This window comes from Pelecanus crispus, chromosome 4 (assembly GCF_030463565.1).
Source record: "Pelecanus crispus isolate bPelCri1 chromosome 4, bPelCri1.pri, whole genome shotgun sequence".
In the NCBI taxonomy this organism is placed as follows: Eukaryota; Metazoa; Chordata; class Aves; order Pelecaniformes; family Pelecanidae; genus Pelecanus; species Pelecanus crispus.
The window spans coordinates 14,495,486-14,512,975 of NC_134646.1; the positions used below are offsets into that span (position 1 = coordinate 14,495,486).

The window sequence follows — 17,490 nt, forward strand, 5'->3', positions numbered from 1 at the left end:
CTATAATGACTTTTGAGCTACAAACATCGTGAAACTGAAGCATGTGAGGGGGAAGCAAAGGAGTAATCAAAGTTATATGATTTTGTGATTCACCATCTCAGACAAACTAGGAAAATAAATACTTCAAGTTGCTAAGACTCCCAAATTCCCACCAAATGTACAAGTACGTTGCTTATCTGAACCGCCTGCGAGAACCCAGACTAGAAAACTGATTACAGGTTGGTAACTTCCGTCTGAGATCGTACCTCACGTTTCAGTTCACAAAACAATACACTTGAAGGATTCCAGTCAGCAGTTCCTGGCTGTCAGACCTGTCCTTAAACTTCTGCTAATCCACACACATCTCTCACATGAATTATACATATTGGAGTAATATACAACCAAATGTCATATACGTGCAAGCGTTTAAGCAAAAACGAACTCTGACTCCTTCGCTACTTACAGCCTTTCCTGCTTCAGTGTCTGCATTCAGGAAGAGAATCATGTGCACTGACACCAGGTGTTACTTAGCTCAGGTGAAATGTATGCTACCAGGTGAGCATGTTTTAACTAATAGGTCCCAGATGTTTATCCTGGGATAAGGATGACGTTTCAGGAGAGGATTAAGGTGTTGTAAGACCGTACTGCCCACGGGAGGGACAGTCAAACAAATCACGGATCTGATCCAGCCAAAAACTTAACTCAGAAGAAAAGGAAGAAACGTGTCTGTCCTCCCTGCCTGTTGGGTAGAACCCGCTGATGGTGGAGGTACCCGAGCAAGGGCTAACGTGAGCACAGGCAGGCAGCAAGCACATACGGCCGCTGACAAGAGCATGAAAGATGAGACTTCCTCAGTGGCAGCAGCTCGGGTTTACACCAGCTTAAGCCACTTGTGAAGCCTTAAGCTTTAGGTCAAGTTACGGTAAACTCAGGTTAACCTCAATGCAACTAATTGTCCTAACACAATCACGCGTTAATATTTTTGGCTTTGCGTTAGCAGAATGACTTTCGGATGTGTTCCAGTCAAGGTTGTTCTTCCTGAACTTGACAATGCCTAGAACTTCACTGCAGGACTTTCAACGCATGCTACTTGGTCAAGCTGAAGCTTAGATTTAACTATGACTGTCTGCCGTATGTCAAAATACAACTTGCCCTGCTCCAGCTATGGCTCATAATAACCCGACCCACTGTCTCTTAAAGGGACACACTTTCTATCAGAGCATACAAGGGTCATTAGAGGCTAGTAGTGCTTGAAGTGAAGAGTCTCTCCATTCCTTTCAGTTTGCTAAGCTGAAACCTACTGTGCTGACTAGCTGCAAAAGGAGGTCAACACAAAAACTCCTTGTCCTAAAGGACACTAATCACACAGGAGCATCAAGCGGGAGTCGGTATGAAAAGGAGAAGAAAAATGGGTGAGGCTGTGGAATAAGACAGACACAGAGATCCACCCTTAGAGGAAGAGCAAAATGAAAAGTGCTACAGGGTGACTCCTTCTATGATGCATATGAAAGAGAAGGAGGGTTGTTGGCCTGGGATTTAATTCTGATATCATCCCAGTTTTGCATTTACTACTGACTTTACCCCAGTGTGAGCAAGACCAGACATAGCTTATTAACTGAAGAGATGCTTAATCCTACTTAGTCATCAGGCATGAGTAAGGGCTGCAGTATTTGACCTCTTGTGGAAAATAAAAAGAAACATCTGAAAAATCATCTTTCTTTTTCATCTTTGCAATGCTGGAGAAATAGATGTTTCCTATAGTGTAACTGGTGAACTCCCGAGCGCCTAGTTAAACAGCAATGTTAGGTGAGAAAGAACACAAGAAATGTGCACAGGTTTACGAACATACACACGGGTACACATTAAATACAGGAGGTGTAAGCTTTAAAAAAACCACTCACAAGACTGACAGCATTCTTTGGCACTCAGTTTCATTAATGACATGATCCGTGAATCACCAAGACAAATTACGAAGTTACGCTTTTCACTCGGGATACCTTTTTCAACAAAAAGGAGAGATTGGGGGGCAGGGGGGAAGCTACTTTTCTGCGGTGGACTATCTGCCGACAAGGAAGAGATATAACCGGATTTCTGTAATTCTGAACGTGTCGTTCTGTCCCTACACAAAGCAAGCTGAAAGGACTGGCCTGCCCATCTCCCTTCCCTCAGGTGGAAGGGCAATGTGATCGTTAACTTCCATGAGGCAGTGCATTAGCCTAGAACGGGTAAAAAGCAGTATTGGAAAATACTGTATTTGTCAGGCGTGTTTTCTCTAACTTTAAAGTAACTCTGAATTGGCATAGTATGCTTTGGCAGGGGAACAGAAAAGATGATCTAATAGGTCATTTGACTTCCACCACTAATTTCTGTGATCTAAACAACATTTTATGTTTATTGGTGTTTAAAACTCAATTTCCTAAGGACTGGTTTTAAGGTTAGAAGTGGTCAGTATGACAGTAGCTATCAAACCCATAATGATGCTAAATAAGAGAAGTCTTGAAGAGCTTTCAAAATAGGAAAAAGTAGCTCCAGCGCCTTTATACTTCACCGTAGAGTTCAGATGCAAATGAATGTGCATTAGAAGGTCAATATGGTAATTACAGATGCAGTGTTTCATTGGACAAAAAAAGACAAAAAATGCACAATAAGAACAGCAGTGTCGGGGATAAGAAACAGAGCTGATATAACTTGCAATATTTATTATATACTTGGCTATTTATTGTATACTGATTATACATTGTTTATTATTTATGTATAACATGTGTATGTGTATACACACACAGTATCTCTGAACCACACACAATAACATGGATGCAGAGCCAGAAGACTCTTGCACTTAAAGGAGGAAACAAGAAGGCAGATTAGCTGACAAAGAAGCAGAGAACTGAAATAATGTGTTGATATTTCCTGGAACCAGTCCGAAGATGAGCAGCAGAGTTCTGGATGGGCTGTAAATTTTCCCAATACTTCCTTTGAAAGCCAAGCTGGTACAGAATTCTAATAATCCAACTCAAGGGCACAGAAAATAACTTTGGCTTTTGCTAGGTTGCACTGGGTAGGGGAAAAAACAAAGGTCCTCCCAGACATTTATAAACAATTTTAATGTTTGTGCATGTCCCAATCAATGTATGGGAGCAAACTAGTTCTGAAGCCCACTGTTCTCCTCGAGTAGAAGAGGTTGAAGTAGTTACAAACCCAGATGGTTCAAAACTGAGCAAGTGAAAAATTAGTCTATAACAAGACACAAGTAGATCAGCGATTCAGGAACTACAGGCAAGCCTATGCTCCTACATCCCTTTTTGGAGAAAGGCTCCCATTGATAACTGCTTGTCAGCTGGCACAGAGTCCCAAACAGCGGGAACTGCATAATCCCGCTCATGCACTCAGGGAGAGAGGGTGTAAACCGTGGGGGTGGCGACAGGGAGCACTGTACAGACCGGAGAGTCTCCACTCCATCAAATGAAGAAAATCAGAGCGCATGTCTTTAAATAATCGTCTTTTAAAGATGAGTGGTTTTTTACCCAGCTTGCTGAAGGGCACCTCAGCACGTGTGTCAGCACCAGCTTCGGGGAGGGTCTGCTGGGTGACCGGCTGCCCCGATCCCAGCGCACATCTCCCCTCCCTTCTCAGCGTCTCCCAATTTGGCGAGGGACACACACAGATAATACTTTCCTTTGATTTGCCCTGATAAAAAAGAATTAGAAACAGTATTTCTCACTATCCTCATTGTATTTGTTGTCATTTAATCCTGACCGCTTCGTTTCCAAATTGTGCGGTTTCATAATCCAAGGGAATAATTTAACAATGATTTTGTGTGAAGGGTAAAGCAGTAGCAGATCCGTACGATTGTTCCACCGTAAGCCCCTCAGCCGGAGTTTACCAGAGAATAGAGAGGGAGAAAACCCCAAAATGTAGTTTACTGTTTTCTCATGCCAAAGGAAAACATTAAATAAAGTTGAACTGTTTTGGTAAATAAAAATGGTGATGCGCAGAAACAGTGAAACTTACCAAACTCTTATGGTTGCTAGAAATGAAGAAGTTTCTTCTTTTTTTTTTTTTTTTTTTGTACTATAAAAAGCATAAATGTCTCAAAGAAAATACTTTTCAATTGCTTTAAAAGGAGCAATTTCTCAGGTTTTAAGTATTACTTTCATGTGCCCATGAATGTTCCCTAACGTTCTTAGACATTAGACAAAAATCATAATTAACGCTCTACAAGTGAAGCAAAGCAGATAACGTGTCTAAATTTTTTGGCAACATTCTTAAAAAAAAAAAAAAACCAACTGGTTGATGGAAATGGGTCCTTTTTTTATAAAGTATTAGAATTTCTCTTTTTAAGATTAAAAGCACGGCGCACATCGAGGACTTTTAAATAGCGTGAAGATTGTCACGCAAAATTTCAGCCACGATGAATTTCATCGCAAGCTACCCGTTAATTAGGCTACTCTTAGCTCTTCAAGTGCCCCAACCTGAAACAAATTAATAATAGCGAGAGCTGTAACTGCATTTCCTCCTTTTGTTACTTTGTTTCCACAACTTTCACATGATAGCATGGCTTTGGGTATCTGTCCCGGATCCCCAAGGGAAGGCCAACAAACGAGGCATTTCACTAAGAATCCTGGCTGGGAATGCTTTAGCGTGGGGTTTGGGAAGAAGGGGAGAGGGCAGCCCGCCAGGAGCGAGGGCCTAGAAGCACTGGAGCTGCTCGGGAGCTGCCCGGGAGCAGGGATGCGTGCGCACCGCACCGCACCGCAGCGCTTCCCCGGAGCCAAGTCATTCCCAGGTCTCCTGAGCCTCGGAATTTCCCGTGCCTTGTGGAAACGACATGGGACGTGGAAAGGGATTCGAGGCCAGTTTGGCTGCCGAAAGACAGGCCCCGCTCACGGAGCCCGAGCAGAGAGCAGAGGTGCGCCGGGGCCAAGCCCGGCGGTGCGGGAGCAGCGCGTTAGCTCCATCTAAAAGCCTGGATCCTGCGGGAAGGCGCGAGAAGGCAGAGAAACATGGTCGTGCCTTGCCGCGAACACCAGGAAAGCACCAAGATGTCAGTGAGGTTTTTCTGCTTCCTGTTTGCGAAGCAGCAGCAGCAGCCCCCCCCCCCGCACCCCCGCCGCTTTGTGTGGCTCCCGCCGGCCCCGCTCCCGCCCCTCCCGGCGCTCAGGGAGGCGGCGGCGACCCCTCCTCCCGCCCGGGCCGGGGGATGCGCCGGGCTGCCGGGGCTCTGCTCCCCGGCCGGAGGAGGCAGGGAGGCGGGAGCCGGCTCTCCGCTCCGCTCCGCTCCGCCGGGGCGGGTGGGAGGGGAGCCGGCGGGGGGGGGGGGGGGGCGCGCCCGGGCGCTGAGCTTTTGTTTGCCGGCGGCGAAGCGCTCGCCACCGCCTCGCCCCCCGCGCCGGAGCGGGGCCGCGGAGCAGGGGCTGCCCGCAGCAGGGGAGGAGCCGGCGGGCACCCCAGCCCGCACCGCCGCCCGGGGAAGGGCGGGCTCGCCGCGGCCCCAGATGAACATCTGAGCATGCTGCTCCCTGCTTTCGCATGGGGGGGTGCTGGGGGGGGGCTTTGTCACGGAGACACACACACACACACACCCCCCCCCCAGGCGGGGGCCGGCGGCAGCTGCCGCCCCGCTGGACCCTCCCGCACCGCCGCGCCTGCCCGCGCAGCAGGGGAGGGCGAGAGGGAGGGACGTGCGAGGCTTGTAAACCACACGCTGCCATCGCACCTCCCCTCCCTCCCTCCCTCCTTCCCTCCTCCCCGCCGCCCATTGTGCGCCCGGCAGACGGCGAAGACCCGGCTGCCCCGCGCCCGCCCCCGGGCACCCCCGCCCCGCCACGGCCCGGTGCGGGGGGGCACGGCAGGACACAGGGACACAGACGCCTTCCCCCCGCCGCAGGGTCGCCCCGCTTGCCCCCGCCGGCCGGGACAAACGCGCCGAGCAGCCTCCCCCCCCCCCCAAAAAACCGGCTGGCGGCCGCGACCTGCTATAAATACGGCTCAGACGGAGCGCGGGGCCCGGCTCCCCCCGCACCTCCTTTTATTATTCATCATCGGTGCAGCCTGGGAGTGGGAAACTCCGCTTCCTACTTGCCGCTACGCTCCTACCAGCTCAGCCCCCGCCCCCTTCCCCCCCCCCCCCCCCGCGCTAAGCTCCTTAAAACCCAAGGAAACTTTAGGAAGCGATTCAGCCCGAGCTGCCGCTCGCCTGCGGAGCCCGGCTCCCGCACGCCGGGGCAGCCCGGGCCAGAAACCTGCCCAACTTTTCCTCCCGCCGCCGCCGGCCCAGCCTGCGGAGCCAACCTGCGCCCTCCTCCGCGGCGGGATTTAAAAAGGCAGCGCGGCCGCGGAGCCGCACGGCCCCCGCGCGGAAAAGCCGCCGCAAAACACGCACGCACACAAAACCCTCCTCTGGCTTTCGGCAGCCCTCGGCGCCCGCCCGGCACCGCTCCTTCCCTCTTCCCCCCCCCGCGGGGCAGCTCTTCCCTTCTGACACAGACGGGGGAAAAAAGTTTGTCCGCTTCCCCCCCTGCCCGTGAGAAGTTGGGAAGGCAGCCGGCGGCCCCCCGCTCGCCCAGCCTGCCCGCGGCCCTGCCACCGCCAAAGTTGAGCCGAGCCCCGTCCCGTCTGCCTGCCCGCGTCCCCCCCCCCCCCCCCGGAAAACCGCGGGGGCGACCTCCGGCTCGTCCCGGCGAGAGACCCGCAGATCACAGCGAGCCCCACCCCCCCCCCCCCCGGCGGGCATCCCCTTACCATGATCAGAGTGTGGTTCCTCTGCTCCGCCGTGGCAGGCTCGGCATCTTGCTGCTGTTTGCTCTGCTGCTGCTGCTTGCTGCCGCCGGTGCCCGTTTTCTTGGCCCTCTGCTCCAGGGTCCGCTGGTAGAGGCTCACCGTGTCCCTGCGCTCCAGCTCCAGCTGCTCCGCCTGGGCTTGCTGGTACCTGCTCTCGCAGTTGACATGGTGCCGCCGGCAGCCCTCGATGCGCTGCCTCAGCCGCTCCACCACCGTGCTGTGCTTGGGAATGCCGCCGCTGCTCGCCGTATTGTTACCGGCAGCCGCGGCAGCGGGGCCGTGGGGAGCGCTGCTAACCCCGATACCGGCACCGCCAGCCCCGCTCAGGCTGCTGTTCAGGTTATTGTTGATGCAGATACTGCTGCCATTCGCGGCGGCAGCGGGGGCTGCAAAATCCCCCATCCTCTTCCCCGGGCACACTATTTTGGAAGAACTTTTTATCCTACCCTTCACACACACACAGTCTCCTCCGGGGTCCTGATGGGATACTTTTTAGAGAACCCGGGGGGGGGGGGGGGGGGGGGGAGGGGGCACCACCATGTATCAGGGAAACAGCGATCCCAAGCAAATGTTTCTCTTTCCCCCCAGCCAATCCCTCTCGAGAAGCTCCAAAACATTAAAAAGGGGGGGGGGGGGGGGGGGAGGGAAATAAAGAGAGAAGGTGCTAAAAGGTTATCACCAGCAACACGACCGCCAAACACACACACACACAAAAAGAAGCACAACAAACTAAGCAGCAGCAATTCGGGTAACAAACTCCAGGAGCTATCAGACCAGTTCCTTTCCTCCTTTTTCTTTTTTATAATCCATTATTTCAAAATAGGTTCCATGAGATTGCCGGAGCTTCTGCCAAAAGCCGTCTCTCCCCATGTATGAAGAGAAACACGCGCGCCCCTCCACATGCACACACACGCGCGCACCCCCCCGCTCACACGCGCGTTCGCACACACGCATCCAAGCACAAGCACACGCCGGGCACACACGGCACACTCACTCGCACTCCCCGGCATCAAAAGACAGGCACGGCCGCTCGCTTATTGTATTTTCCCTCTAGAAAAAAGTTTTGGTGTTTATGCCGCACCGCGTTCGCAAAGTACTTTGGCTGCTCGGTTGCATTTCAACAGGAACCTAAATAGCAAATCCTCGGGCTGGGGGAAGTAAACACATGAACAATCCGGGCCGAGCTGGAGGAGAGAGGAAAAAAAAAAAGAAGAAAAAAAAAAAAAGTAGAGGTCTGAAGTCTTTGCACAACGCCGAGCTGATACAGCCTAACGCTCTGCTCTGCTCTGCTCGCTGCTGCTCCTCCTGCCACCATCACAATGATCAAATGCTCTCCTCCTCTACCTCCTCCTCCTCCATGCCAGCGGAGTGATATCAGGACAGGAGCGCTCAGTAAACACCGCAGCGGCGGCGGCGGCGGCGGCTCCGGCTCCGGCAGGCCGTGAGGCAGGCCCGGGGACAAGGTGCAAAACCCGGCACGGACGGCGCCCGGCGGGAGCGGACATGGCGCTCGCCCCCCCCCCGCCCGCCGCGCCCACGCCCACGCCCGGCAGCGCCGGGGAGCGGGGGCCGCCACCTGCCGCCCCCGGGGCCGCCCCGCCGCCTCCCCGGCCCCTTGCGCGGGGGGCGGGCGGGCGGCAGACGGGGCGGCCGCGGCGGGCAGCGCCCGGCCGGAGGCAGCCCCGGCTCTCCGGAGGCGCCGGGGCCGGCGGCAGCGGCGGGGCGGGGGGCGCGGGGCCGGCGGGAGGAGGCAGCCCCGGGGGGGCGGGGGGGAGCCGGCAGCCCCGCAGCCCCCGCACCCCCGGCAGCCCCGGAGCCCCCGCACCCCCGGCAGCCCCGCACCCCCGGCAGCCCCCGGCAGCCCCGCAGCCCCCGGCAGCCCCGCAGCCCCCGCCGTTCGGTGTAAACTGTTGCACAAGGAGCGCCCAGCGAGCGCGGAGCCTCCCGGGCACCGGGCTGAACTTTCTATTTTAGACAGCAGGAGAGAAACACGACACGTTGGGCAGGGACATTTTTCCAAGCGAACGGTGGCGGCCTCCATCCAGAGCGCGGGTGATTAATGTATCCAGGATAACATCCCGGGAACCTAGTTTTAAACCATTCGGCAGATAAACCCATTGCACGCGTGATTTTAATTGACTCTTATTTTCTAGCTAGCACTATGAGCTATGTGCTTCCAATTCCTTTTTTTTTTTTTTTTTTAATATACCTACATAAACCAGAGTTATCTCGGAGAGGCACCCTTGTTCTCTAACATGCAGCTGGAAATAAAGAAAATTGGGAACTCATACATTAGTCATGAGATCTGATTTAAACCATCTTCATTTCTGGCACTGCAGATTAGCATAGGACACTATTTCTAAGCTACTGACAGTGGCAAAGAGCTGCCTTTGTCTTCTTTAAGTGCTCAGCAATATGAAATTTGGGTTTAATTTCATTCCTGTTGCAGCAATTCCCGACTATGTTGAGATGGAAAATAATAGTGGACAAATAAAATTAGTAATTAGTGCCTTCCCTGCGTCGGGACTAACAAGCATGTCTGCACCTCCGCTCGTCCCTTAAAACTTTTCTTTACCATCAGTTTGAGAACCGAAGTGAAGCTACTTACTGTTCTTCATGATCACCGATTACTACTTTAGCACAAAACAAACAGGGAAAAATTACAGCTCTGCTCAGAAGCAGCCTGAGAGCGAGGGGAAACTGCGAATCCTGCCTCTTTTACCAAGATCGGTACCTCTGCTAATTCGGAACCGGGGATGTGTGGTAAGCTCTTCGGTAACTATTCCTTTCCGTCTGGTCCCAAGACATCGGTATTATTTGGTCGTATAGGAATAGATATGAAAAGATTGAATGTAAGAACTGAGGGGGGGGGGGGGAAGGAGGAGGGGGCTTTCTTGTTTGGGTTTGATTTGTTGTTTTTTTTTTTTTTATTGATTGCTTGGTTTTCTAATTGAAATGGAAAGTGCCAGCAGGCCAGAAGCGGAGACAGCTGTGACTGAGGTTTAAGTTTGAAGCAGCACTTTTTGGGTTCCTCGGCAGTGCCCCCTGCAGCCCGCCGGCTTGCCTGCTGCCGGCTTCGCTCCGGAGGAGCTGCACACCCAAAGAGCACCCCAGTCCGCAAAAAGCTGGAAACGCTTCTTATGCCCATGGAGTCAGAAATACACCTAAAAGCAGTGTTTTTTGGTTTGGTTTTTTTTTTTTTTTACAGACTGCTTTTTGGTGCATTTCACAGAAGTTGCGTTCTTTTCCCACGACTAGGATAAATACCATTTGTCAATCTATATGGAGTCACATAAACATACCTTAACTTTCAGCCTATCGCTTTGGCAGCAAACGTGGTATTTTTTTAAGTGCGTGCTGGATTGTTATCGAATTAAATTCCAGCCGATTAAAAATTTAGGCATTTTTTATCTCTCGGCTACGTACCTTGGTTCTGCCAGGCTGCACAGCCCAGGGGTGATGATTTGAGTAACAAAGTTCTGTGGGTTAGAAGTTTTGCAAACAGATCAGTCACCGGTCTTGTGAAAAAACATCTGAATACATTCTAAAAATGGTTGATTCTGATGAAAAGATATTTTTTTAATTGGCCGAGGTTAAAACAAAGCTGAGCGAATATGTACCCGTCTATTTCCCCACTCATTTTAACAGCAACAGTGGCGATACTTGCATTATTCTATAATACAGCCTTTTATGAGATAAAGCACTATCCCCTATATTTAAAAACAATCAATAGAATCGGCATTTCGTAAAAAAATGTTATTTTACAGCTGTCATCCAGCACCTAAGAGCTAACTAAAAATTTTCATCCGTCAGGAGAGTTTTCTTTTAAAGCCGTGTATTGAATGGCAGTTGTAAAATAGCATAATAGAGAAAAGATTTCACAGTTCATGTTTGCATCACTTTTATTGTAAGGATACTTACACAAACAATTACCAGCTTCTGAAAAACTGAGGCCAAACCAAGCTAGTTAGGGAACTATTTAAATTCAATTTTTGTGAAGGACAACACTTCTGCTAAGCCACGGAGTCTGCATAAATAAAATTGGGAAAACCCCCTCAGATTATAGCCTGGGCAATGCAAGAAACAGAGATCTCGGCATTGTTCTACTACTGATTATTGTCATTAAAACAGATGTTCTTCACAACCTTGACCAAACAGCTCTGTTCTGTAATCAGACACAAGCACAGACTCACTCGTGACAGATGTATGTGCCTACATTTATGACCATGGACTTACGCACACTCACCTCTAATTTAGGAATTTACTTTGCAGGCACAAGTGTGTATATTTGCTCTATACTCCCTCTCCCCCTGCCCCCCCGCACATCAGCTTTAGAAAACTATCTTCACAACTGGAATTTCAAAAGAATCAAATCTATCAGAATTCTAAGTGATGTCAAATGAACTTGCTGATGCCAGCGGTTGAACACTAATGCCTACCGATATCAGCTGACAGGACACTAATTACTAGTTACAGGAGATGATTGCTTGGTAAAGGATCTATTCAGTGAGTTACGATTTTGAAAAATTACAAAGTACGGGCCTGATCTGTGAAAAGATACGCAGTATGAAAATACAGCATACGTTCTCAAGATGATTATCATGACAGAGATCTGTCTAATTAGGAAGAATCTATTTTAATGCTAAGATATGAAAGAGCCCAGCTGGGAGAGGAATTTAGAGGAAGACACAGAAACATGACTGTTAAGCTGACAGCAAGTGCAGCCTAAGCATGTTCCAATGACAGCTTCTAAAAAAAAATTTCATCTCAGCATTTAATCAATAGTAGTTTCAGAACAAGTACAGCCTTACAGATAATCCAGCTAGTCATATTAGTGGGAGGAGCTCCATAAATAATACAGAAAATACGCCTTTGCAGAGCAACATACTGAAACCACTTTCCTTTTGTCAGCTGAGCTAGGGGTTATCCAGTAGGTGGGCAACGTTAAAAATATCACCATGAGGGTAAACGTGAATCCCGCTCTGTTAGAAACCACTCCTTAGTTCCTGGCGCTGCCAGTCAGGTTGGAAACTGCAATTGTTGTGGCAGCGAGTTTCAAACCATCTTGGGCAACAGATTGACCTTCAGAGTGGCTGCCTGGGTAGAAACCTTTCTGAAAGCTCCTACTATAATTAAATGGTTTATGTCTAAATCGATGGATGACATGGTGACACAGGCATCTGCTGGAAGGCTAACCTAGAGTCAACCACGCAGTATGTTCACCGAATATATCTCTGAAAACCGGCTAACAGACACTTTTTGGGTCTCTAAGAAGCAGCTTTCTTACACAGCAAAAAGGGTTTCAGAAGATTTCTGCTGAAGTTTCTCTTGGACACAGTGCTATCTAACTGAGCAAATCAGATGTACTTCAGTTACTACCACAAGCTATTTAGGTGCATGTTGCCTAACACATCCGTAGTCAAAAAAGAATAATAATGTCATTTGGAGAGTAGTTAAAGCAGAGGCCTATGGTTGAGAGTTGACTGAAAACAAAACACCCCACCACCTCCATGAACGTATCTGTGAAATCCAACTACAGCATGGCAAAAATTCTCATGACAGCTGGGGTGGCCATGAGCTACGGCTGTCAGAACATCCAGAGCTGTAGGAATTCTTCAAGGGATGAGCCGAGTCTGGAGCCAAAGAAGTTGCTCTAAATAGTTAAGGAAAACGTCATCAAGGCTGCAAAGGAACAGAAGGGCAAAACAATAAAGGGAAGAAGGGGAAGCAACAAAGACAATCAGAAAGCGAGTTACAGTTGCACAAGGCAGAGCTTTAGGGCGCTGCAGGAAGTGGAGCGATGTGTAAACACAAACAAACCCGAAACACCCTCAAAACGACACACTTTCCAGCCTATACATTTCAAGTTGTAGAACTTGGGGAATCCAAGTCAGAATTTTTACAAAATCTTCCCAGTTGTGAACAACGCTGAAGGTTCTAATTCAGCAAGGTACTATAGCAGGACAGGCACATGGTTTGAGACACACACATACCTAAGTACTCTGCTGAATCAGGGCTGAAAAAATATGAGGAAGGAATACAAAATGTGTATTCATTCTCTCCTGTCCTGGTTACAGATAGGTCACAACAAGAACATTAAAAAAAAAAAAAAAGTGAATGCCATAAATTGGCATTGTTACCCACACGCAATCCTGTCAGATTAATGTTATTGAAATACATCCTAGTTTAAGAAGCAGAATTAAGATAATTAGTCCCAATATATCACAGTCTGTCTTTCTGTTATTTTGAAAATTTGGTTCTAGAGCTAACAGCTGTAGGAGATATCCATGGAGAGAGCTAGCAGAGAGCTTGAAGAGGGGAAAGGAAAATTGTTGCTCGGGCACAGGCCCCATCTAAGCCTTTGATCTGTCACACTGATCTCAAGAGAATAACGGGGCTGGAATGGAGGGGCCAGGGAGGGAAGAGAGAAGAAAGGACACTAGGAAAAATCCCAGAGAGATGCTTCTGGGGGCTCCTTGCAGCTTACACTAGAAATATACATGAAGGAACTTAAATTTCTTTAGCCATTCTTATACTGAGTGGCCCACTGCTTCTCAGTAAAGACTGCCCCATTTCCATTTAGCTTGAATTAACAGGGCAACAAACAAAAAATCCCTCATCAATAAGATCGAATGCCAACCTCAGTGATGAGGAAGCAGCTGGAGGAATTTTTTTTTTTCTCTCCAAGGAAATTGCTGTTTAGATGTCAGCCATTTATAAGAATTTCAGAGTGAACATGATCACTTTGAATTTTCTGAGCCAGAAGAGAGACTGAACCTATTGAAAACTATCATTCATCCTCCTTCATATAGGAGACTGGTGATTGTTCCAAGGATTGTACCCTTGGCATAACCAATCAAGTTTAATATTCAAACAAGAACATTTTGTAAGTTCTTAAATTACAGGGAAACAGAAATAAAGGGTCATTTTCCACAGTGGTAATTTTTTGTGAGATACGTGTAAGTTCAGTCTTCAAGATAGAGAAATACGGTATTTTCCTCCCCATGCCAATGTGCTGACAATACCATTGTTTCATTGAAACTGCTACGGTTTACAATCTACAAATATACATGTATACCGCATACATTTACAAACCTGTATTAAAAGTACATCACTGAGGTTGCAGTCTTGCAGTCAATGAGTTTAAAACCACCAAAATCAAAGTGCTTGTGCAATCTTTATTTGGCTTCCTTGCGCAATCCAGAGTATGATGAAGTCTTCAAACACAGCCTTACCCACTATTTTTCCACAGGATGTTTGGTTCATTCTGTACACAGAATTGTCAGTGCTCACCAGTGAGCAGCTACTTTTTTTTTTCCTTTTTGTTCCACATATCACATCATGCCTATTTACTAATTCAAACCCTGTTCACAGACATTCATTTTCTCAGAATGGCCACCACTACTGCTCCTGAGTATTTCACATCTACCAATAAACCAATTTTCACAATTCATTGCAAGTGAGAGGACAGTGCTCTTACTCACGTTAGAGACTGGGAACCGAAACAAAGAAATTAAGCTTAAAAGGTTTTGCTAAAATGCCTCATTTGAGCTTTTTTTTTTTTTTTTAAAGACTTAAACAACTTCAAGTACACTGTGTTTTATAAGAGCAGCCCACATCAACTTCAGTTCACTCTGTAGGTGCTTAGCATCTCTACTAGGCAGAACCCCCTTCTCAAGACAGGTACCTGGAAAACGAGGAATGCAATTAGTGGTCATCTGCAGGAAGCAGAGTTTACATGAACTGAGTATCATCACTTACGACAGCTCAAACATTTCATCTCAAACACATATCGTTCAGTAAATTACAGGCAAAACCAGAAATTAGACCTTATAGGAAAGAAAGAAAATATTACATGCTGGTTGTCAGTCATATTTTAAAAGAAATCTTTTTGTCCTACTTCTGTAGACACACCTTTCAAATAGCCTTTGCTGAAGCAAAGTCAAAACATGCTGGGTTTAGAAAGTACTGCTGAGGGAAAGCTTTCCTGAAGCCAGAAAATGCTAAAGAGAGAAGACATTATTAAAATAACACAAAAATCCCTAAAAGGATACAGAAAAGATCCCTGTTTATGCATGGTCATATTAACCAAAATACAAAACCCAGTAACTACTAGCTACATTAAAAACCAAGCCTGCGTTCAGGCTATTTCCAGAGTCACTAAAGTTACTAGACAACATTCATCAGAAGTCTAGAACGCCTCCCATCTTAGCTCAGGCTTGCAGTTAACTAATGGTTTACAGCAAACAACAGCTGATTAGATTCCAGTTAGACAAGAAAAAAAATCCTTCTCATAGTATGAATAGTGAGACTTTAAATAGATTACTTATGGAGGCTGTTGAGTCTCCATCACTGAAAGCTTTAGGAACAAGTTAGACAAATTTATCAGTAAGGACACAAATGTAATTGATTTTGCCATGGAACAGGGTGATGGATTAGGTGACTTCTTAAGGTTCCTTCCGGTCCTAACTTTTCATAACATTACCATTATTTAGGGAGCTTGAAAGTTATAAATATATTTAAGCTGTTAATAACTTCATTTATTTAATTATGACTTTGGTGTACAATGAGAAGGTTACTTATGCATTGGTTCAGGCCACAGGTCCATCTAGCACAGAGCTCTGTGTCCCACAGTAACCACGGGAGTGGACACTCAGGAAAAATAAGAACAGGGTGAGCACATACTGCCTCACAGCCTTCAAACATTTTCAAGTTAGGTTACGTGATTTATCCAGTTAGTAGACTCTACAGCATCTCTTCCAAGGTTTTCTTCCAGTCTCTCGCTGCATCTCTATAAAATCCTTGATCCAGAAAGTCATTTGAGGAGGAGTACCACAGGTCCACATAGGTTGCCCAAAGAACCAGTTCCTCCGGTTTGTTCTGAATGGAGCTCTTTTCTCCAGATATCCCTCATGCTTGTATTAGAAAAAACAGTGAAAAGCCCACTCCAGTTCTCTCCAGACCTCTTTTTACATTCCCTCTATGTCATGGGTTTTTTTCCAAATGAAGATTCTTGGCTATTCAATGGATGGAGTTCCTTGCATGTTGTAATGGAAGTCACAGTATACCTCTGATCATCCTTGTCGTCTCTGAATACTTTTCAGTTCTAGTATGCCCTGTCCAAGACAGATGGACCAGAACTGCATGCAGTATTCAAGTGTGTAAACCTTGGATTTTTACAGTAGCATATGGACTAGAACAGTAAGCATAATGATCCTTTCTGTTTTGTTCTCTATTTGCTTCTTAATCATTCCTAACCTATTATGTTTTTTTTTTTTTCTTGAACTGCTGCTAAGTGATATTTTCATGGAAGTGTCTACCGTAATCCAAAGGTTTTGTTCCTGAAGACCTTTGGGCCAGCTTAGAAATGATCCAAGATGTGAAGATAGGATTACTCTTCCCCAAATGTATCACTTTACAATTATCTACACTGAATTGCACCTCTCGTTTTATTGTACAATCTTTCTGCAAGCTATGCAGTTTCGCTTGTCCTTACTACCTTGCATAAACTCCTATCATCAGCAAAGCTTTGTCACCTCACTGATCACTTCCCTTCTCCAGGTCATTTAAGAATATGTTGAACAGTACAGGTCCCAAGATAGACACCATGTGGAATTTCACTAGTGGTCTCCCTCCTGTGCAAGAACTGACCATTTACTTCCACCCAGTGATGGTCTACCCTCTGTTCACACCTTTTAGATCACATTCTCATCCATTCCAGCACCTGCCTTCTTATGCCAGTGACATTCTTGTGTTGCTTGGTTTTCCTAAAACACTTTGATAGGAAGTTCTGTCAAGATTTGACAGAATCCAAGTTGACTGTATCAGTCGGATGATCCTCATCTACACATCACTGATCCCTTCAAAGAACTCCAAGAGCTTTGTTAACTCTCACTGCTTAGATAATATTTATTCAGGTAGATACTAATTCTCTCTCTTTTTACAATATCTACTTATTCACCTGGAACAGATGTCAAATTTGAGTTTGCTGGATACTCTTGGAACCTTTCTTAATGACTGACATCGCATTTGACACCTTCTGATTTTCATGTACTGAGGAATATTGAAGAGGCAGGTTACATGCTGCTATTAGTAGATATTTCATCCCCGAGTTCCCTTAGAATTCTTGGGTGAATCCTTCAGACCCTGGAGATTCATCTGTATTCATCTGCCCTTTGTACCATTACCTCTTCCAGATACTTCAATTTCAGAGACATTCTCTGCCGAGTTCCCTGAAAGGGAAGCCCCAGAAGTGCTCTGGAAGGACAATTTCCCTGATTTCTTCCACAGCGAACAAGGATGCAAATGGTTCAGCTCCTCTCCAGTGACTTTGTTCTCCCTGACAGTTCATTTTATACCCTTGTCATAGTCAGACTCATGGACAATGTTTTTTCCCTCCTGATGCGTTGGAAGGATATTGAAGTAATTTTGACTCTCTTAGCTAGTTAGGTCTCAGATTCATCTTTGGTCTGACTAATAATATTTTTAATAGTATATCTGTCAGTGTTTATGATACTTTTGGTTTTTTCCATTTGGATGTGTCTTCAACTTTTGGAAGGTCGCCTTCTTTCTAATAGCCTTTCTTTGCTGTTTGGCCATGACTGCTTCTTTTTACTTTCTCAGGCATGTCCAGTAAATTGTGTGCATTGGCATTGTGCTTCCTCTTTGGTGTCCTTCTGTAGTCTTCATACGCCCTTTATGGATTTAATTGTCTTGGGTGCCACTCTTTGTTTC

General features: G+C 47.2%; 1 protein-coding gene across 1 annotated transcript in view; it reads right to left on the reverse strand.

The window, feature by feature from the left end:
- Positions 1-7,158, reverse strand: part of MAML3 (mastermind like transcriptional coactivator 3) — a 252,041-nt gene extending 244,883 nt beyond the window's left edge. Inside the window, exon 1 of the mRNA XM_075708946.1 lies at positions 6,718-7,158. Coding sequence (XP_075565061.1) covers positions 6,718-7,158 — 441 coding nt within the window. The remainder of the gene's footprint in view (positions 1-6,717) is intronic.
- Positions 7,159-17,490: the final 10,332 nt, after the last annotated feature.